This window comes from Schistocerca cancellata, chromosome 4, assembly GCF_023864275.1.
Source record: "Schistocerca cancellata isolate TAMUIC-IGC-003103 chromosome 4, iqSchCanc2.1, whole genome shotgun sequence".
Classification (NCBI taxonomy): domain Eukaryota; kingdom Metazoa; phylum Arthropoda; class Insecta; order Orthoptera; family Acrididae; genus Schistocerca; species Schistocerca cancellata.
In genome coordinates this window covers 734,258,543-734,281,044 of record NC_064629.1, presented here as the reverse complement: position 1 = coordinate 734,281,044, position 22,502 = coordinate 734,258,543, and the positions used below count along the sequence as shown (strand labels likewise).

The 22,502-nt window shown below is 40.1% G+C and overlaps 1 protein-coding gene across 1 annotated transcript in view; it reads left to right on the top strand.

Annotated features, from left to right (window-relative positions):
* LOC126183837 (collagen alpha-1(XI) chain-like) overlaps nucleotides 1–22,098 on the top strand; it is a 533,300-nt gene extending 511,202 nt beyond the window's left edge. The window contains exons 28-29 of the mRNA XM_049926098.1: nucleotides 4,324–4,539; nucleotides 20,382–22,098. Of these exons, the coding sequence (XP_049782055.1) occupies nucleotides 4,324–4,539; nucleotides 20,382–20,525 (360 nt within the window). The 3' untranslated portion in view covers nucleotides 20,526–22,098. The remainder of the gene's footprint in view (nucleotides 1–4,323; nucleotides 4,540–20,381) is intronic.
* The last annotated feature ends 404 nt before the right edge of the window (nucleotides 22,099–22,502 follow it).

Below are 22,502 nucleotides of genomic sequence, written 5' to 3'. Positions count from 1 at the left end.
CAAGCCTGCTAACCATCAACACTACTTGCATTTTGATAGCTGCCATACCTTTCACATGAAAACTCATGTCCACATACACTGTATGAAAAAAAATTGCAGTGCCAAGGAGGAGTTGATAAACGAAAGATGGTAGGTGTGTTTTTACATCTGTTTGATGATATCTATTCAAATTTTGCACCTGTCATGTAATAGTGGCAACAGTAGCGCCACTGTGAGGATACAAATTAGGTTTGCTTTAAATTATCATGGCCTTCTAGATTGGAGTGGGTAAGCTGATTTTAGTCAGGAATGCCTTTAAGGCTACAAAGACATCATTATCAACACTTCACTGAATTTGAATGAGGTTGTATAATAGGGCTACGAGAAGCTGGATGTTCCTTCTGTGATATTGCAAAAAGACTTGGCAGGAATGTAGCCACTGTACGTGATTGCTGGAAGTGATGGTCATCAGAATGTACGGTCGCAAGACGATCTGGCTCCCGACATCCACATGGCACTACCAAGAGGGAAGACCATCATATTCAGCGTATGATTCTGGCACATTGTACTGCATCTGCAGCAGCAATTTGAGCAGCAGTTGGCACCACTGTGCACAATGAACTGTTACAAGTCAGTTACTTAGAGAACAGCTCTGAGCCAGATGCACTGCAGCGTGCATTTCACTGACCCCAAACCACCACTATTTGTGACATCAGTGGTGTCAGGCAAGAGCTCATTGAAGGCAAGGTGGATGAAACATGGTTCTGTCTTGGTGCCACTAATGGCTGGGTTGATTAGGAGGAGTCCAATTGAGGGTCTGGAACCAACAAGTTAGACAAGTTAGACACACTGGACCTACACCTGGAGTTATGGTCTGGGGTACAATTTCATAAGGCAGCAGAAGCCCTCTCTCGATTATCTCAAGCACCCTCACTGCATATGTGTTCATCAAGTTGGTGATCTGACCTGTTGTGCTGCCATTCATGAACATCAATCCAGGCAGTGTTTTCCAACAGTATAATGCTTGTCCACATACTGCTGTTGTAACCCAACATGCTCTAAGGAGTGTCAACATGTTGCCTTGACCTGCTGAATCACCAGATCTGTCTCCAATTGAGCAAATATGGGACATCATTGGACGATAACTCCAGCTGCATGCACAAAAAGCATTAATCATCACAGTATAGACTTACCAAGTGAAATAGGCATGGAACTCCATCCTACAAACTGACATCTGTCAGTACAACACAATGCATGCAAATGCTTGTATTCGACATATTGGCACTTACACTGGTTATTAATGTACCAGCATTTCACATCTACATTAGCTTGTGATCTTGCAATACTAATGATTTAAATATGTTACCTAGACATATGCATTTCAGAAATTTCTTTACTCTACATTAATTATCTTTTGGTGCTGCATTTTTTCCATCAGTGTAATTCTGCCTCCCATGAACTGAGAATCTGTAGTGATGAAAAATCTTTTGCCCATTATCCAGTCCTATGTCATACACAGTCCCAACCCCTTGCTACATGGCCCACATCCTCTTGGAAGACCCAGGTACAAGGTCTGTCAATACTCCCACCCACAACATTCTACTCCAGTCCCACCACTGGCTTGTCCTGTCCCATCGGAGGCGGGATCACCTATGAAATAGTCATGCCATATACAGCTCTACTGTTGTAAATTCTGCATAGCATTGTATGTCAGTATGACCACCAACCAGCTGTTAACCCAAATGAATGAAAACTGCCAAAATGTGAGCAAGAGTAGAGTTGTACACCCAGTGATGGAACATGCTGCTTAGCACAGCATGCTGGATTTCAGTAGTTGCTACACAGTCTGTGCCATCTGGATCCTTCTCCCCCCTCCCATCAGCACCAGCTTCCAACTCTGAATTACATAGATGAAAGTTGTTTTTGCAACACTTCCTTAGATCCTGTGATCCTCATGGCCTCAATCTCCACTACCCCGTGCCCCACATTCACCTCCACTCCTGCCCTTTGACGCTAATTTCGGTCATGCTGCACTCATCCAACACTGGACACAGGAGTGGCACCACATCATCTTTTCACATGAGTCCCAGTTCTGCGTATGGCATCATGATAGGTACATCCATCTGTGGAGAGTCCAAAAAGAATACACTTTTTGACCAGTAGTTCCCTGTACATTGCGTGCAACTCCCCTTGCATGTGGCCAGAAGGAACTCACTGGTGTTGTTGCTCCATTCCTATCTTGTGCAAGCGATGCCTGTTTCTCCCACATTCCTCTCCAGTGCACCTACTGCCTCTCCCTCCCAGCTGTCAGAACCCCCCACCCCGAACCCTTCCTCCCACCCCCTGCCTACTTTCTTCCCTCATATTCTACTTGACACAACCCCTCAGTTGAGCTCCAGTACTGGTGCAGTGGCACAGTGTAGCTATGCACAGAGAGAGAGAGAGAGAGAGAGAGAGAGAGAGAGAGAGAGAGAGAGAGAGAGCACTTTTAAAGCTAGCAAAAATGTTCCCAGTCTTGTTTATGTGCCTTCAAGTGACTCAGCGTGTCTACCTGTCTTTACTTCTTAAATTATTTACATTCCACCAGCACTTTCCATTACATAATAAATATATGATAAATAGAGACAGTAGTAATGTAATTAGATGGGAAACGACCTATGTTTAGAGTGAACTTAATGGGGCAAAATGTACAAAAATAAGGAAATAATACTTAATACTAATAGTAGTAAATAATACTATTCTTAGGGAATTGTGCCAGGTCAATTTATTTATTCTCATATTTCAGAATTTGATGTAATTCTTTTATGAGACAGACATGATTTCTCTCTCCACGTGATTAATTATGAAAATATGTACCATTATATTGCCATCACTAAGTTGCCTAGTTATATTCACCCTAGCTTTTATGGTCAATAAGTCAGGTCTTTCCAGTTCTTTTCTTTCACTGCCTCTTTTTTACTTTGCATTTTCTGTAATCATTCATGATTTTGACATTTAACATTGGAGACTCATCAAACATGGCTGTGTTTGACCTTCTGATTAAGGTTTTGAACTCTGCAACTTAATTCATCTGCCTGCTCTTCTAGGAAGGTTAATTTCCCACAATGGCTCTTTATTAAATTAGATATTTATTCAAGAGATTCCTGCATATAAGCACAATAGCTTATACATCACATGCAACTGATTAACAGTTATTTGAATTACTTTCTAACAGTGATATAAAAAGTTATGATAATGATAATAATGATAGTTTACCTAAGCAAAAAAATAAAACTTCTTTTTCATGTACAGTGTGTTTTAGGACTTCCACAATAAACTTTCTATGATGATAGAGGACAAATTTTTGCTGTGGAATATATACATTTTGACCTAGTTTATGAGTTATGCTAATGAGTCAGGCTCATTGGTTGTGATCTCATTGTTAGCTATTGTTGCTTTCACTTGCTATGTGTTATACTGAGACAAAGGGCAATGGAAAGATATTCATTATATATACAGAGTTTTTTCTAGTAGTACACAAAATTTTTAGGATGCTGTGATATTGAGAGAGTCAGCTTCAACCAGGTCCATAACCATTTAGGGGTGCTGCAGGACTACAAACTATTTGTACACAACCTTCAGAATGCGCAGCACTATGACTACCAAATTCTGTATATTATATAGAATTTGTGCTGTGGTTTATTCATCAGTATGATAATGACACTGTTCTCCACATACATTTTATTCACAAATTAGCCCTACTCCATGCACAACATTTATCCTAACAATCTGAATAGTTACATCTGGGGCTATGGGAACCCATATGTATATTTAGAGTAGAATTGTCCGTAAAAATCTTGTAGGACCTGGACTTCTGCCAATATGTTTCACTGGACCAAATTATCAACTATTTCTGCATAGCACACTTGTAGAACTTTTGTACATAGTGCCAGATGCTGGTTCCACCAACATCTAGTTCCAACATGTTGTAGTATGGCCAAAATTCTGTGTTGTTGAGTAAGCAGCATTGTCAACTTTTGAGAACAATGTACTGGTTGAATAGCCAACATCTACATGTTCTCCCAATGTTTTTCTATGAGGCAATGTCAAATCACTGTATTTTCTACCACTTTATTAAATCCATAATTTTTAAAAATTGCTCGCTTGATGAGTTCAGAAAGTTGTTATTAGTAGTCTTCAAAGATTTCCGCTTAATATTTCTCTAACTTGAGATAATGTTTTAATAGAAAATACACCTGTTCCTTGAGAAATAATTGTAAAGTTTAGTTTATATTTACTCAAAAATGTATGGTATCAAGCAGTGGTATGAATGATTCTGAAAACTGTGCTAAATTATTTTTACAGATAACTTATGAGACTGTTGGAGTAGTCCAGATGACATTCTTGAGGCTGCTCAGTCAGGATGCATATCAAAACTTCACCTATACATGCATCAATTCAGCGGCTTGGTATAGTCTCAAAAGTCAAAATCATGACATGGCCATCAAACTACTGGGAGAAAATGAGGTTGTGTATAGTTTTGATGGTATTAAGCCAGACATCCTTAGTGATGGATGCAAGGTCAGTATAACAGTAATCTCAGTAATGCACCTTAAATTTATATTAAAGTTAACTGTAATAATATTATGAAAAGGATAGGTTGCTACTCATCATATAGCAGAGATGCTGAGTTGCAGATAGGCACAACAGAAATATTGTTAAACATGCAAGCTTTCAGTCAAAAAGGTCTTCATTAGAATAGGCAACATACACACGTACACTCACACAAATGCAACTCATGCACACATGACCAGTCTCTGGCTGCCAAGGCCAGACTGTGAGCAGCAGCGCATGATGGGAGAAGCAGTCTGGGTGATGGGGGTAAGGAGAAGGCTGGGGTGGGAAGGCACAGGAATAGCAGATTAGGGGCTGGGGATGGTAAAGTGCTGCTTGTGAAAGCATATAGGGACGAGGTGGTAGAGAGCGTTGGGCAGCTAGGTGAGGTGGGAAGATTAGACAGACTCCCTGCCCCAGCCTCCTCCTTACCCCCATCACCCAGACTGCTTTTCCCATCACACACTGCTGCTCGCAGTCTGGCCTCATGAGCCAGAGACTGTGATTTTCGTGTGTGTGTGTGTGTGTGTGTGTGTGTGTGACACGGGGGGAGGTGGGGTGAGCAGCCATCTATCCTTTTCATAATATTGTCAATATTCCATCCTGGATTTTCCATTGTTAAAAATTAACTGTAAACTACACTGCAGCTATTGCAACACTATGAAGATGGCAAGCCACAAACATCAAATTGTCATTAAATGTACAGCATACTTAGATTATCATATCAGCACAATGGCACAAAGTGGGTGGGAGTAATGCCAAGTGCAGTTTGAGTATGAGATAAGATAACACAGTGGGTTTCTCATTCATAAATTGCATTGAAATGATGGTTAGTTGTGAGGTCATGTAACAGCTTGTTTTAGGAGGAGAGACAATTATCAGCACATGTTGGAAATGGACAGCAGCAGGAGTGTGGCCTATTGAGAGTGTGGTTTATCATTGTTTGATAATGCTGTTTGTTTAGGTTGGGATCCCATGAGTGTCATGCAAACAAGGAACCAGTGGGTTCAAGTGGGCCATTTTCAATGCCATGCAGAATCTCAGTCACCCCACGCAACTAGTACCCAAGAGGACAAACATACTATTCAGTTGGCTGTGCAGGATCGTGCAGCCATTTCGAATATGTTAGTCAGGAAATGGGCATTTGCATCAAGACAAATAGTCACACAAATAGTGTGATGATGTCTGGAGCATCACTGACTGTCAGCACAGTGATAATTTGTATATGTGGTGCCTGTTCTTTTGAACATGTCTGGAAGAACAGATACCATTTTTATCCTGCAGCCACTGTGAATCAATACACAAATGAACTGAATACATTAGCTGCCAGGGGGCATTACATCAATTGGGCAAGTCAAAAATTTGTGCCAGACTGGGATTCAACCCTATGTCTCTTGCTTACTAGGCAGATATCGTGACCATTATGCCATCCGGTCACAGTGGTCACAACAACCTCATGGACTACCCTAGCCCACATCCCATCAGACCCAAAGTCTCAACTTGTACCACACACTACTGATGCAGTGCCCCTGCAACATCTCACCAATCCCTGTAAGGGTTTGAGCTCAGTGTGCATCTACACTGAAGGAATCATTGCCCGTCTTCATCTTAGTTATGCAGGGTGAACATTAATAAAACCAATGAACTGCAGGGATGGATTCCTCACTGGAAATGGAGGAAAAAAGGTCCTACAAACATTTGTCCAGAAATGCATCATTGCTGCAGTAGCTGACACTGACAACTGAAAGTTCCTCTGACCATGTGCTGTGTGTTCATTGTATGTTGCAGGCTGTGTGATTGATACATTGTACTGTAAGCATCAGAATGGTCTGTTATTCATGTTGGCAACAAACCGAGACAATGTTCATGTAGGGCCATGCAGATGGAAATGGTCAAGAGGCAGGACATCTGTACCACAACAAATACCCTCACAGACACTAACCACATCAAGCAAAATTTCAAGCCCTTTTTGGGTGTTTGTGTGATCATGGATCCTTCCAGACAGATGAACATGCAGGGAGGCAGTGGTCTGTATATACACCAGATTACACCAGATTTGAAGGACCAGATTCTAAAGGATATTGAGATGAACCCTAGTATAAGTTACAAGAAAGTTGCCCACCAACATGGTCTAGGCCAAAGTACGACTATGTGTATCCTACATGACAACTGCTAGAAAGTGCAAAGATCATCAGCAATGGATTTCCCTCTATGGAAAGGATAATGTCAATGGTTTTTGCACCAGACCATCACAATTATGGGATTTCTGACATCAGTCCCCTTTACCAACAAAGTGACCTGTAACAGAACTGACATCATCAGCCTGCATAATTGTCATCTGTGGGCTGCAAACATGACACGTGGTCAGAGGAACTTTCATTCATCAGTGCCATCTACCATGGCAATGACCCATTTCCCAACACGTGTTCATAGGACCTTTTTTTCTCAATTTCCAATCAGAAATCCATCCCTGCATTTTGTCGGTTTTATTAATGTTCTCCCTGTACATATATATCGGGCTTGTTCTTTCAGACATGTCAGACAGACACCACACATATATGATTAAAATGAAGATGGCCAATGATCCCTCAAGTGCAGATGCACACCAAGCTTGAACTCTTATGGGAATCAACAAGATGTCATGAGTAATGAGGCTAAGGAGCAGGAGCACTACATCAGTAGAGTGTGGTATAAGTCGAGATTTTGGGTCTGATGAGAGGTGTGCTAGAGTAGTCTGTTTGGCTGGGTGATCACTGTGTCTTGGCGGCAAAGGGACCAGTGCATCTGCCTAATAAGCAAGAGACCTGGGTTCGAATCCCAGTCCAGCACAAATTTTCGATTTGCCCCACTGGTATAAATAAGTGCCCACTGGAAGCCAATGTTTTTAATTTCCTTGTTCCTTGATAATGACCCTTGTTGAGGCTTTCACTGATGCAGCAACAGAGAGAGGAGTGCCATTAGCGGTTTGACCAATGCTAATGCTGGACATAGGAGTGGCACCACATCATCTTTTCAGATGAGTACCAGTTCAGCATACAGTGTCATGATAAACTTATTCTTCTGTGGAGGATCTAAGAAGAATGAACACTGCATTAATCACCACCATATGGGGTCATCATCTAGCTTGATGTCCGCCCCCAGTAGCTGAATGATCAGCGTGACGGACTGTCAATCCTAAGGGCCCGGGTTCGATTCCCGGCTGGGTCAGAGATTTTCTCCACTCAGGGACTCAGTATTGTGTTGTCCTAATCATCATTTCATCCCCATCGACACGCAAGTCGCCGAAGTGGCGTCAAATCGAAAGACTTGCACCAGGCAAGCGGTCTACCCGACGGGAGGCCCTCGTCAAGCGCCATTATTATTATCTAGCTTGACGGTATGGGATGCCATTAGCTAAGTAACACAATCACCTCTGGTTCCTGTTGCCAGTAAATAGGACAGCAGCTCTCACATTTTTTATGTATTTGGGGCCAATTGCTGAATGAAGTATCCATATCTGTCATCCAAGATCAATTTGACTAGATGCTCAGCTGTCTTAGAGCCATTGATCTTCTTGACAGGTCTTCTCTGTGTACTAAATTGCACACCAAGTATGCCCCCAATCACCTACAAATCTCATTATATATTCTGACCACAATACAGAACAATTAAAATTCCATTATTTGCTATCCCTCCTGATTTTGCAGTTTTTATGCACAGCAGTGTATAATTAACTATAGTTTGCAGCTATTCCAGTCTATGCAAAGAATCAGCATGTTCTTTAGCACATCAGCTGTGAGAAATGGTTCATTTCATTTTACAAAAACAAATTCAAAACATTATGTACAGAAGTGTACCAAGTGTTTAAACTATTTTAATTTTACAGAGAAAACTGCTAAGAAAGTTAGGTGATAAGGAAAAAGCTATTCTCAAGTGGCAAATGTTTTGACGTGTATTTAGAGTGTCTCATTACCTGCACAGACTGGAAAAGCAAGCAATGTTTGAAACAAATCTAAAACTGTAATCAAACAATTTCTTGAAACATTTTTCAAATAATTTCTGACAATATGGGCAGCATTCTCACAAGGGAAACTCCCCATCGCACTGTCCTCAGATTTAGTGGTAAGATGGCCCCTGTGGATAGCCCGTCAAAAACTGAACACAGATCAAGCATGAAAACAGGAGGAAAGTGTACTGAACTGTGAAAAAAGAAGCAAAATCAAAACTTTGAGCAGCCTAAGCTCAAGATGTGCAACACTGAGCGCAGTTGTATAGGCAGTGGCATTGTGGTTATGTGGTCACAGTGTTGGACTGCAAAGGGGGAGATCCGTCTTCAAATCTCCCTCGTCCCCCTTCCCCTCTCCCCTCAAAATTATGTACTGACTATACAGTCATGATGTGTCTGTTCACTGTATTCAAATTTGTGTCTGTGTCATGGTTTAACATCTGTTTGCAAAAGTGAGGTGTACAGAAGGAACCTCCACGTGTAGTTAACTCCTATTTGTTCTACACAAGTACCACAAGTTATGACTTTTGCATTCCATTTTGGAAGTTTTCAGTCTGAAATAGTTCACACCTATTTATTTGTTGTCTTTATTTCTGTGGGAGGTCTATGTGACACATTGCCTGCTCTCACTATTCATCACATTTACTTGTGAAGGTAATATATTCTTACCACATGACTCATATTCTATAATCAATGTATAGTATGACTACAGAAGGATAACAGACATATCAATGACTGGATAAAAAGTTTATAATTTTGTGAATAAAAAAATTGGGAGGAGGGAGATTTGAACATGGATCTCCGACTTCATAGTCCAACACATAACCACAACACTATGGTTCTTGGCATTTGCTTGATGTTGCATATGTTGAGCATGAACTGTTCTCTGTTTCAATTTTGCTTCTTTTTCACAGTTCAGTACACTTTCTTCCTGGTTTCATGCTTGATCTGTGTTCAGTTTTTGACAGGCTATCCACTGAGCCATTTTACCACTAAATCCGAGAGGAGTGTGATGGGGAGTTAATTTAATTTTTTTAGTTCCTAGAACACAGTTTTTTTCCTTAAACAATTAAAGCACAACAATTAATTTCTATTGCTTTCTACAACCATCTTCTGATTGTCAAAACCATAAAAAACTATCTTCACTAACTAATTGTGCAGTTACATGCATTTGTATTGTGGAGCAACAAGGTTATGATATTATGTAATTTCAAACATTATCTTTAGCAAGCCACGTTATAAATGATAATCTCACAATTTGACAGTAATAAGGAAGGCAAATGGTCAGTTGCATTTGTAAAAAATGTATCAAAAGCCCATTATTTGCAATAGTACAGCAGGTATTATAGTGATAACAGTTTATGCAACAATTACAGGAATTGTCAGCTGTTCTATAGCCTGGCTGACATAGGAGTGACCCAGCTTGACATGTAAAATAGTCATCTTTATAAAATTTGCTCAAGTTGAAGAATAAAAGTGAAATGCAAGAAGCCCAATGGGACATGTTGTACCAGACTGGTTGGGCATCTGACATTTCACCTCTGTTCTTTAACCAGTGCAAATTTTATGAAGATGAAATACACCAAGCTGGGTTACTCCTGTGTAACCCAGGTCATGGAGCAGCTAACAATTCTTGTAACTGTTGCATACACTGTTCTCACTATAGCACCTGCTGTACAATTGCAAGTAATGGACTTTTGATTCAATCTTTACTAATGTAACTGGCCATTCTATATCTACATCTATGACCACATCCACATCCACATACTCCACAAGTCACTGTATGGTGTGTGTCAGAGGGTATCCTGTACCATTACTTGTCATTTCTTTTTCTGTTCCATTCACAAACAGAGTGAGGGAAAAACGACTGCCTAGAGCCCTAATTTCTCATACCTTATCTCCATTCTCCTTACGTGCAGTGTATCTTGGCAGCAGTAGAATCATTCGGGAGTTGGCTTCAAATGCCAGTTCTGTAAATTTTCTCAGTTGTGTTCCTTAAAAAGAATGCCACTTTCCCTCCAGTGATTCCCATTTGAGTTCTGAAACATCTCCATAATACTTGCATGTTGTTCAAATCTACTGGTAACAAATCTAACTGCCTGCCTCTGAATTGCTTCTATGTCTCTCTTTAATCTGACCTGGTGCTGATCCCACATACTTGAACTGTACTCAAGAATGGTTTGCACTAGTGTCCTACATGTGGTCTCCTTTACAAATAAACCAGACTTTCCAAAAATTCTCTCAGTAAGCCAAAGTCGACCATTCCCCTTCCCTACTACAGTTGTTACATGCTACTCACTCCACTTCATATTGCTTTGCAGTGTTATGCCTAGATATTTAATCAGTGTGACTGTGTCAAGCAGCACACTACTAATACTGTAGTCAAACATTATGGGCTTCTTTTTCCTACTACTCTGTATTAACTTACATTTTTCTACATTTAGAGCTAGTTGTCATTTATCACACCAACTAGAAATTTCATTACTGTCACTTTGCGAGATTACGGTTTATTTCCTACCTTGCTCACAATTATGTTTGCAACTACCCAATATCATAACCTTGTTGGCCACAATATGACTGCATGCAGTTGCACAATTACAGCTATGATGACAGCACAGGCACGCATTTTTTTGGTTATGTCATGTTTTTCAAATTTTGATGATGGAAGCCTATGTACAGGGTAACAATTATTGAACTATATAAAAGAAAAAACGTAAATTAGTTACAAATTACTGTGTGCACACACTTTATTCAACATGTAAATGTCACTACAGATATTCGGATTTAGGTTATGACATGTTTGATATGAATGCCACCATTGGCAATATTGTAGTGCTGACAAATAGCAAAATTCTGCAAGACCTGTTGAAGGTCAGAACATCGATGCTGTCAGTGACCGTCCAATTGGCTGTTTCCAGTGCAGCAATGGTTTTGGGGTTATTGCTGTACATCTTGTCTTTAATATAGCCCCACAAAAAGGTGTCACATGTGTTCAGATCTGGAGAATATGGCAGCTAATCGACGCCCGTGCCATTTGCCTCTGGGTACCCCAGAGCCAGAATGCGGTCCTCAAAGTGTCCCTCCAGGATATCAAACACTCTTCTACTTCGATGCAGTTGAGATCCATCTTGCCTGAACCACATCTTGTTGAAATCAGTGTCACCTTGGATAATGGGGATTAAATCATCTTCCAGAGCCTTCACATACTGTTCAGTAGTCATGGCACCATCAAGGAATATTGCACCGATTATTCTGTGTCTGGACATTGCACATCACACAATCATCCATTGCAGAGACTTCTCAATCATGAAATCGGGATTCTCAGTCCTCCAAATGCACCAGTTCTGTTTATTGATGAACCCATCCAAATGAAAATGGGCTTCATCACTAAACTGAACCATACTAATTCCCATCATGCTCAATGGCCAATTGTGCAGTTTGAACGTCCTAATGTGAACTGTTCAGAAGTTATGACGACTTTATTTCATATAGATCAATAATTGTCACCATGTATGTTTGTCTACTGAATCTAAAAATGACCTGAGGTCTTTTTTTTCATATCACAATTTGTCAAAATGTGTTATGTATCAACAAAAAATCACAAATATAGGATGTACTGACACATTTCAATACATAGGAAACGCTGTCATCAGTCAGTTTATGTTGAAAACGAATCTTTGACATCATAAGCCAGCAGATGGCAGCACTTTCATTATTAAATGTCTTGTACATCTTGGGGCGTTCTCCTGTTTTATTTCATTGTTGGTTGTCCTTAATGTTGATGCACTGCGTTGCTACACTGGCTGAAAAATGGGGGGTGGAAGATGAACACTGACTACTTTAAATGTTGTAGCCAACAGGTGCACATTTGCGTTTCACAGTTATTTACTTTCACTGTTCACATCCCCCCAATAATACACAGTTATATGGCCAGTGCACTATTGTTTAACTTTTGATAAGTCTCATTAATAGGTTCCAGGCACACATCCACATTCTGCTACAATAGTTTACTGCTGGACATCTACGAGCAGTAAAAACCTTACCACATATTTCACAGTCTTTCAAATAAATTGAACAGATATTGTCATTGCTTTAACACACAGCCTATTGGTGTAACTCTTATTTCACAGTTAAGTTGATGCATTGGTGTTGATCTAACCAATATTGGTTCCAAGTCTGAAACTCGGTTTTGGACTGACTGTCTTGGGACCAAAAATTGGGCCCTTCGTATCTGCACAATAATAGGCACTGAAACTACACATTGTTTGATGTTTAATTTATGGAAATTACAATTAAAAGTGAACTCATTAAATTAAATGAATACATCGAAAAATTGCATCTTTTTAACAGTTTCTTCTATTACAAGAGTTAGGCCAAATTATTTGTTTAAATGATGAAATTAACAGATATCATTATGCAAACAATACTTTTGACAAAGCTGTTAATTACTCTGGAAATAATAAGGGGCTGGCTTTTCTAACTTTTTTTGAATAGAGCCAAAAAGATCCTTTAAGAACACTATTAGCTGTTCCTCCAAATGTTAATGTTTATAAGTCAACAATAGAATTTAAGATACAAAACAATTACTGATTTCACCCTATAACAAAAGATACTAACTAGGAATAGTCAAAATAAATAAGAAAATCAAATAGATACGTAAAACTAAGCACAAAATTAGACTTGGTGTTATATTCTTTAAAACTGAGGACCAACCTGTCTCTTTTATGAAAATGCAGATTATACTCCTGTATGTTAATGGTAATTAGTTAAAAGTGAAAAAATGAATTTTAAGGAGGCATATGACAAAACAAGAGGGGAAGTAACGTCACAATCTCAACTGTCAGTGTTTCACAACTGTTCATACGTATCCTCTGCGATCAAAAGTGTTTGTGTTGGCAGATGTATGCTAAAAGGCAAACATACAGGTTGTAAATGGCATCAAGAGACTGTAAAAAAACTGCAGATTCATCTTTGTTTAAAAAAAAAAAAAAAAAAAAGGCTGACATCATTTATGCAGAAAATGTATCGCACATATTTCAGTGTGAAAGTAGGATATCAAGACAAAACTTTGGGACCCCATTAAGTTTGCTACATGTGTGTTGAAGGACAGAGCAGAGACAATGGTCAAAAGGTGAACAACATGCTTCCAGATTTGGTGCTCTCATGGTCTGGCGAGAACCATTGATCATAATGATGATTGTTACTTTAATTCAATGGTTTCAAAGTAAAGAATAAAAAGAACACCATCCATCAAAATCTGCTGCTGGCTTTAAGTTCTGTTCCTCATAGTCCACACATACCAGCGCCTTTGCAACCAGGATGTTTACCTGGAGTATCCTGTTCAGAAACTGAATCTAAAGTGGTAACATGTTGGTATTGCCACTTACATGTCAGTCATACAGTGAGTCGACCTTACTGTCACACCCGCACACTATGTTCAGAACATAGGCTATGGTAATGGTGTTGTGACAGGTACTGATAAAGTATTAGTTTGCCATAAATGTATTTATTCTACAGAAAAGGGTAACTGGCAGTTAAGAGACATTGCAATCAGACTTTGTTTTGTCAAACAAAGTCTGATTGCAATGTCTCTTAACTGCCAGTCGCAGTAAGACCTTTACACAATAGTTCCACTCAAACACTGTCAACAATGGCTCTAAGCACTATGGAGCTTAACATCCGAGGTCATCAGTCCCCTAGACTTAGAACTACTTAAACCTAACTAACCTAAGGACATCACACACATCCAGGCCCGAGGCAGGATTCGAACCTGCAACCGTAGCAGCAGCTCGGTTCTGGACTGAAGTGCCTAGAATTGCTTGGCCACAGCAGCCAGCAAACATTGTCCTGGAGCGTTAACAATCTACAGTGATGAGTTCACTGGCCAATCACATGACTGCAGGAGAATGTCTGACATATCTCCAGAAGGAAACACACTTCCTTCATGATCATGGGGCACTGTGTATTTTGTGGGTGTGATGAAGCTAAAGTGGAAATGAACAGAAAGCACCAAAGAGACTTTTGTATATGTTGCTGGGGACCTCCCCTTAAGCTCAACCCATATGGTCCATGTTTTACAGAAATTAATCTGGTCTCAATGCCTGAAGCTGCAGAAGTATATGGACACAAACATGAGTTCTGGAGCTACAATGGACAAGCAGCCATGTACACGGGAGGTGATGGCCAGACCTCAACTGGATAAGATGTGCCCACAACATGTCCTACAGGAGACAGGGTGTCTACAGCACTCAGTGGCTGGACTGTTGTTATGATACAGCACGGCCATTTGCAATGGATGTGGCAGCAGACAGTGTGACATAGTCTGCTGGGAGCAGTGCTGGGGCTGGCCCAGGCACCTGTAGTGCACAGCCTGAGTGACTGTGATGGCTGGCTGCAGAAGTTTGGGTGGGGCTGAGCAGCATGTGGCACAGCAATGACAGATCACAACATGTGTGTGTCCTGGGCAGACACGGGTGCAGGCTCGTGACAGGCTGATGGTGGAGAAAGTGTTGTCCATTGACAAATCTTCCACTGGGTCAAAGAAATGAATGGCAGCAGGAGCAGTCAAGACATAAGCCGGCTTGACTTGGTTGAGTGACACCTCAATCTGCTTGCCGTTGCACTCAGTGTCGAGTTCTCTTTTGCTATGGATGCTGATGTGATGTGGTAGGGTGGCCGAAGTGATGACTGTACCATGTCGGTACGCAGCATGACATGTGTACAACACTGTACACTGGCATGTACAAATACTATGGTGGTGCATGCCGTTGGAGGTGGGCCATGTGGCTGCAGAGACGTTCTGCCATAGGAGCCAATGCATCATGGGGTACCTCCTCCACAAAATCACCAGGGATGGTGAGGGATTGTCCGTAAACAATGTTGGCGGGTGAAATGTCAATCTCTACTTTTGTGTTACTCGAGGGGGAGCAGTACCAGTAGAAGAGCTTCTGCCCAGGCGGTGGCGTGGCAAGTTTCGGAGGCTTTCAGTGTTCGATGGAGCCGCTCGACCATGCCATTAGACCTCAGGTGGTAACTAGTAGTTATGTGTAACTGCATGCCACACAATCATGTGTATGAACAGTGTACAGTCAAACTGGCAGTCACGATCCATTGTGACATGACTGGGCAGCTGAAGCATGCCACCCAGGTTTCGACAGAGGCAGTGGCAACGATCTCAGTGGTGATGTCTACTGTGGACATATTTTCCGGTCAGTGTGTGAAGTGTTCCACCATTGTCAGCAGATAACGCTTGCCTTACAAGAGAGGCAGCGGACTCGTGATTTTCACATGGATGTGTGTGGAATGGAGTTTGCTGCCAGGAAAGTTGCCGAAGGGAGGCTAGGTGTTCCTCCCGACTTTGACATGCCGGCGTGCAGTGCAGGTGTGTGCCCATCAACAGCATTCTTTCGTTTGTCCTGCCCAGATGAAACACAAGGCCACAAGTGACACAAGGCCTCAAGTGACACAAGGCCACAAGTGACACAATGCTGTTGATGCCAGGGTAAGAAAGTCAAAATCACTGTGTCAGAATTTCTCCAGGAGCAACAGGCAGTGAGTGCCTGTTGAAATGTCACACTAAGTCTTGCAGGCAGAGCTGGGAATGGGCACTAGCTTGAGTTGTAGGCCACTTGAAGTGTTGTGGCAGAAGCTGTCCAGCTGTTTGTCAGTCACCTGTTCTTGGGTAACATCTTCAAAGTTCACAGGAGGAGAGAGAATGGCACAAGCATGGGACAAGCAGTCAGCAATGATATTGTCAATTCTGGAAATATGGCAGATGTCCATGGAGAACTGTGACATATACTCCAACTGCCGGAATTGGTGTGGCAAACACTTGGTACTGTTGTTCCAAAACACGTGAGTTAGAGGCTTGTGTTCGGTGAAAATCATAAATGGACAGGCTTCTTGAGACAGGCAGAAGTATTTCATTGCCTTGAACAATGCAAGCAACTCATGATCATATGCAGTTCCAGTGTGCTATGACTCTGATAGGTTACATGAGAAGAAACCAAGTGGCTGGCAGCTACCACTGACACATTGTTGAAGCCCTTCACCTATGGCTGTCAAACTAGCATCCATGCCCTTGGTCATTTCACCATCATGCACAGGATGAGCAAACAGCGTCATTTCTGAGAGGCTCCATTTGGACTCAGTAAAGTTTTTCTCTGCTGATTCCGTGGGAGTTCTTCCCTTCTAGGTGGGTCTGTGTAGAGCCACGGTCAAGGTTTCCAGTACTGTGGCACCATTGGGCAGTTGGTGCTGATAAAAATTTGTCATTCCAAGGTAGTACTGTGAGTCTTTGTGGATCTTTCAGTGCGGCGTGTTCAAGATCGCCTGTGCCTTTTTCCAGTAAGGGTGTGGATCCGCTAGAGTTGATTAAATGCCCTAGAATCTCAATTTAAGTGACCCCAAGTATACTTTTTGAGGAATTAATGATGATGCTGGCCTCACTCAGGCACCAAAAGATGGTCATTATGTGATGACAGTGAAATTTTGGTGACTTTGAATAGACCAAGATATTGTCGAGATGTGCGAAACACCACAGTAAGCATAGGCAAACACCATCCAGAGGAAGCTTCCAGGTCTGGACACCATTCAAAAGGCCGAACGTCATGTAAATCCTTTCGAAAAGACCAAAGAGTGGGATAATTTCGCTGTTTTCTGAACATCTCCAGGTGCCACACGGATCTGCATGAACATCTTCACACTGTCAGTTTTGGTGAATATAACTAAGTCAACCAAGGTATGACTAAAGTCCTACAGGTGTAGCACTGGATATCAGTCCAGCACCATTCCTGCATTTAGGTGACTCAGTTCTGAAATTTGCCCAGTATGTCTGCATACAGACCAAGGGACCTCAGTGGTTTAATGCTGAAGAAAGCAACCAGCCATCACTGTCTCACTATTTTCAAATTTGTTGTCAAATCCATCAGCTGGGCATTCATGATTTTGGCTAATAAGTTGCAGTGGTCATGGAAATGTGCACCCAGGATTGGCTCATTGACATCAGCTACAGTGAACCTCCACAAGAATGTGCAGTGCAGTCTGAGGTCCAAATTTTGGTGATGTGTGCCACATGTTTTTATTTTTGAATTGTTTGCCACCATAAGAGATAGTGCCTCTGCCTTCCGGCAGTCTTGTAGTGTGGATTGGAGGAAAAAGACAGACAGATCAGAACCTGTGTTGACAAAGTACTTCACACTTCCAGCTCGTTACATTACATATGGGTGCCTGAATATTGCACTGCAGCTGGAGGTGTCTATGCCAGATTGCAGCTGGCTTTTAGGTGCAAGAAGGGAGGCCAACACCATCCCTTCATCACCGAAGTGGGAATGATACTAGCAATAGCCACTTGGCTGCTTCTCTGGTGCCAGTGGGGTGCCGTTCTGACAGCTGGTACTGCGTTACTACTTGCATGAGATGGATTGACGGCAGCAGAATCTGCTGCCACTACAGCACCTGCTGCCCTCTTTCCATAAGTGTGCCAGCTGGTCAACATGCGTGCTAAGTGTTGCCAACCATGCAGCCAAGTTCTGAACTAGGTGGTGCAGGCCGGCATCCATGCCAGTGGTTGAGGAAGTTGCATGCCCCAGCAACATTATCTGTATGCTCGTTCCAATTTAATTTATTTGTAATTTTTAATCCCAGAGAATTTAGTTGAGTTTACAGCCTTTAGATTTGTATGATTTATCATGTAACTAAAATTTAGTGAATTTTTTGTAGTGCTCATGTGGAAGACTTCCTATGTTTCATTATTTAGAGGTTATTGCCACTTTTTGCATCTTTCATATGTCTTCCTAAATCATTTTGCAAATCAGTTTGATCATCTGATGTCTTTACATGAAGTTTGGTACATGGCGGCAGCGTCATCTGCAATCAATCTAGGAGGGCTGCTCAAATTGTATCCTCAGTTGTTTATGTAGATCAGGAACAACAGAAAGACTAAAAAACTTCCTTGGGGAATGCCAAATACTACTTCTGTTTTACTTGTTGACTTTCCCTCAGTTATTATTAACTGTGACCTTTCTGACAGGAAAGCATGAATCCAGTCACACACAACTGAGATGATACTCCATAGGCATGCAATTTAGTTAGAAGTCACTTGGTAGTAATGGCATTAAAAGACCTCTGGAAATCTAAAAATATCAATTTGATGTCCTCAGTCTACAGCACCCGTTAGTTCCTGAGAATAAAGAGCTAGTTGTGTTTCACAAGAATAATGTTTTCTGAATCTGTGTTGGCTATTTCTTCAAAGCGATTCATAATGCTTGAACACAATGTGTGTTCCAAAATCCTTCTGTAAATTGACATAACTGAATAGAGTCTGTAATTCAGCAGATTACTCCTATTCCCTTTCTTGGGTGTTGGTGTGACTAGTGCAACTTTTCACTCTTTGGGTTCGAATATTTCTATGGGGAAACAGTTGTATATGATTGCTAACTACGGAGCTATTTTATCAGCACACACTGACTGGTATACAATCTGGACTGGAAGCCTTGCCTTGCTTAAGTGTTTCAAGCTGACTCACTACATTGAGGATATCTATCTATACTTATAAGTAGTTCTTGTTGGCAGTTGCCCTTGATTCAAATGTGAATCATAACCTGTTCTTGATTTTAAGTTACATGTTCATGAGATACCTTTCTGCAGCTGCATAGCTAGCCTGCTCGTTCGTACGAGGTCACCTATCTATCCCCCCCCCCTCCTTCCCCCCTCCCTCACTCTCTCTCTCTCTCTCTCTCTCTCTCTCTCTCTCTCTCTCTCTCTCGACACTTTAGATTTATACACAATATCCTGAAAATAACAACCATTATAAGAATCAATATGACATGATGCTGTCCCCATTCCATAATCGTCCCCAAAACTGTGGACACCTCATATGAGTGGCTTAATCAGGGGCATAAATAACGGTTGTCACTTGAATTGACTGAAGTAATCTCATCTCAAGTGCTTTTTTGTTGGGCCTCCTAGTCTAGCAGATACCGAAAGGTTGCAGGTTCAAATCCCAGTTGCACAATCTAGTTTTTCAGTTTGCCTTTAACCTAGCCTGCACCTCTGTGATGAGGGTTCCAGAGAAATAACATGTGGTTTGGATTCTGCATTAAAATGTAGGTCCCCTTTGACTGGTGGGATAAATGGGAAGGTTAGGGGCACACAGTTGCTGAAGTGGCAGCCAATCGAAAGACTTGCACCAGGCTGCTGAGCACATGAAATAATAATAATAATAATAATAATAATAATAATAATAATAATAATTATTATTATTATTATTATTATTATTTTATTATTATTATTATTATTATTATTATTATTATTGTTATTGTTATTATTGTTATTGTTGTTATTATTATTGCTTTTTTAAATAAATAAAACAATTTTTTGTTTATTTATATTCTTATTGCACTACAAAATGTTAAACTTATTTCTGCTGCACTCAGTATAATGCAAGGTATTAACAAATCTAAAAAAAGAGGCTGCAATAAGTAGTTTTCTCATCATTTATATAAAATTTTCCCTTTACTGCGTAGATGCATTTGAAACCAAAAATGTATCACGGTCAAATAAAAGGGTTGTTTCACTATCTTTGTAGATGTTGAAATTGGGTGTGTGTACTAATCAGTAGCTGAGTAGAGTGTAATGTAAGTTCATTTTAATCACCCACATCTTTCTGCAGTGGGTTCCTTCATGTTCCAAATTACACATATTACATTACTGATACCTGAATGTTGCACATAGAGCAGAAATTATAGCAATTTTGTTTTAAATGCACAACTGTCCACAATACTGTAATGTTAGTTATAACACGCACACTTCTATCTATTTTCAGACACGGAAAAGCAAAAGTGAGACTGTATTTGAAGTAAGAACTAAAAAACTTGAGAATGTTCCCATAATAGATTTCTATCCTGTGGACTATGGTCTACCACATCAAGCATTTGGCTTCGAGGTGGGCCCAGTATGCTTCATATGATGTGATCAGATGTGTATTCCGGAGATAATTGACTGAACATAATATCTGAATGAATGTTGAAATAAATTTAAATGTAGTGTTCAACTGTATTGCTTGTGTGATGTGAAACTTATCAGATGCAATAGAAATTATATTGTGATGTTTATATTACATTAAAAACAGATTACAATATTGAAACAGATGAAAGTGTGCCTGAATTACAAAGTAAACTATAAGAAATGAGTAAATGGGTGATATATTTTAAAGAAGCACCAAAAAGTAAATCATTATATTTAATATTTAAGTTATTTATTGATATTAGACTTAGAACTGAATTACCTTGAGAAACTTTTGAAGCGTATTCAACGCAGCTCAGAGTGTGTGTTTGTAATGTTTAAACTCATTGTTGCATTCCATAAGTCATACTTCAAATGCAATTTTGCTACTTAGATACAGTATTTACTACTCAATTTGTCATTTGTGTGATCACAATGTAGAGTTAAGGGAGAGTAAAGTTATAATGCTCACATTCATTATGACTCGTATATCATAACTTGCATCAAGTACTACATCCCAAGTCAGTGTCAGAATTGTCCAATTTGGTGTTCTCATCACAAAGTGATGCTGAACATGAGACCTGGAAGTAATACTTTAAATTCTCATCACCACGTTTTAGTTAAATAATGATAATATTAACTATGTATCCACAATACAATTTTTAATATTTGTTAAATTTCCACATGAGGAATAGCACTGATAAAGCTGTCAATATGCAGATACCCAGAAGGTACACAGTGAATATGCCTCAGTGAGGTTTTCTGTAGATATATCATGAAAATTCTTTGTAATCTTTTTTAAGACAGTGACATTTCTAGACTTCTGCATCTTGACACATTGTGAATATAATGCATAATGTTATAATACAATATACACCTGATGAAATTTTTATGTTCATAATGATATGATTATGTAACATCATATTATGCGTAGAAAGTTATAGTCTGTTAAGACATATTGTACTAAAGCCGTGGAAAAGACAAGTTTCTCCCATTTTACTGACTAGTAGAAAACTTTTATTCCAGTTATATGTAATAACGATCACTGAATTACTTCAAATGCACTGCCATTTTGTTCAAACTATTTGTATTTTTATTAGTTTTAAGATTGTAACTCTTAGACAAATGTATATGTTTTTGATTTTTTTCTTTTTGTAAATAAAAATTAATTATAAAACATATTAGGAAATAAGTGGAATAATTATCCTTTGTAAACACACACATTTTGTACAGACATAGAAATGTAGCTGCACAGAGCAGTTCTCATGAATGACAACTGACTAAAATGTTCGAACGTATACTACCAAGTTCATCTCCCAAACAACATCTGTATGTTGGATATTGTGAAATATTCCATACTTGCACTTTTTGTTATATTGTAACAGTAAAATGAAATATACAAATAACAACCAACTCTGAGTAGGAATAGTGCTCCACTACATGTACAAGCAATTCTAACCATAATTTAAACTTAATATGATACTAGCTGTACCACAATTATTGTGTGTGTAAATACCAGGAGTCTTCTTAAGTTGATGAATTTCAACACAACTAACTTCTTTAAATAAATATTTCAAGTATACCTGACTGTGTGGGCTTTGGGAGGACCACAAACAAATAGGTCTTTTGTTTCTAGCCAGCAAGCTCATAGAAACATCACATCTTTCAATGAGCTCACCTGGCGGAAAACCAATAACCTTAGAGTTAGCTCAACTCTCTGGCAGACATAATAAGTTCAGTTCAATCTTATTTCATAACTGTCAGAGAACTGTGATGTTGACGTAACGACATTTAGTATGCAGGTTAATGTTCCTCATACTACAGTATTTTCAGCCACACAATGAACCATAAAATCCTCTTCTGGAACTGAGGCAGCACAAAATCATGTGTGGAAACTTCAATAGTTTACAGTGACAGGGAAAACAGAAAAGGGGGAGGAGTA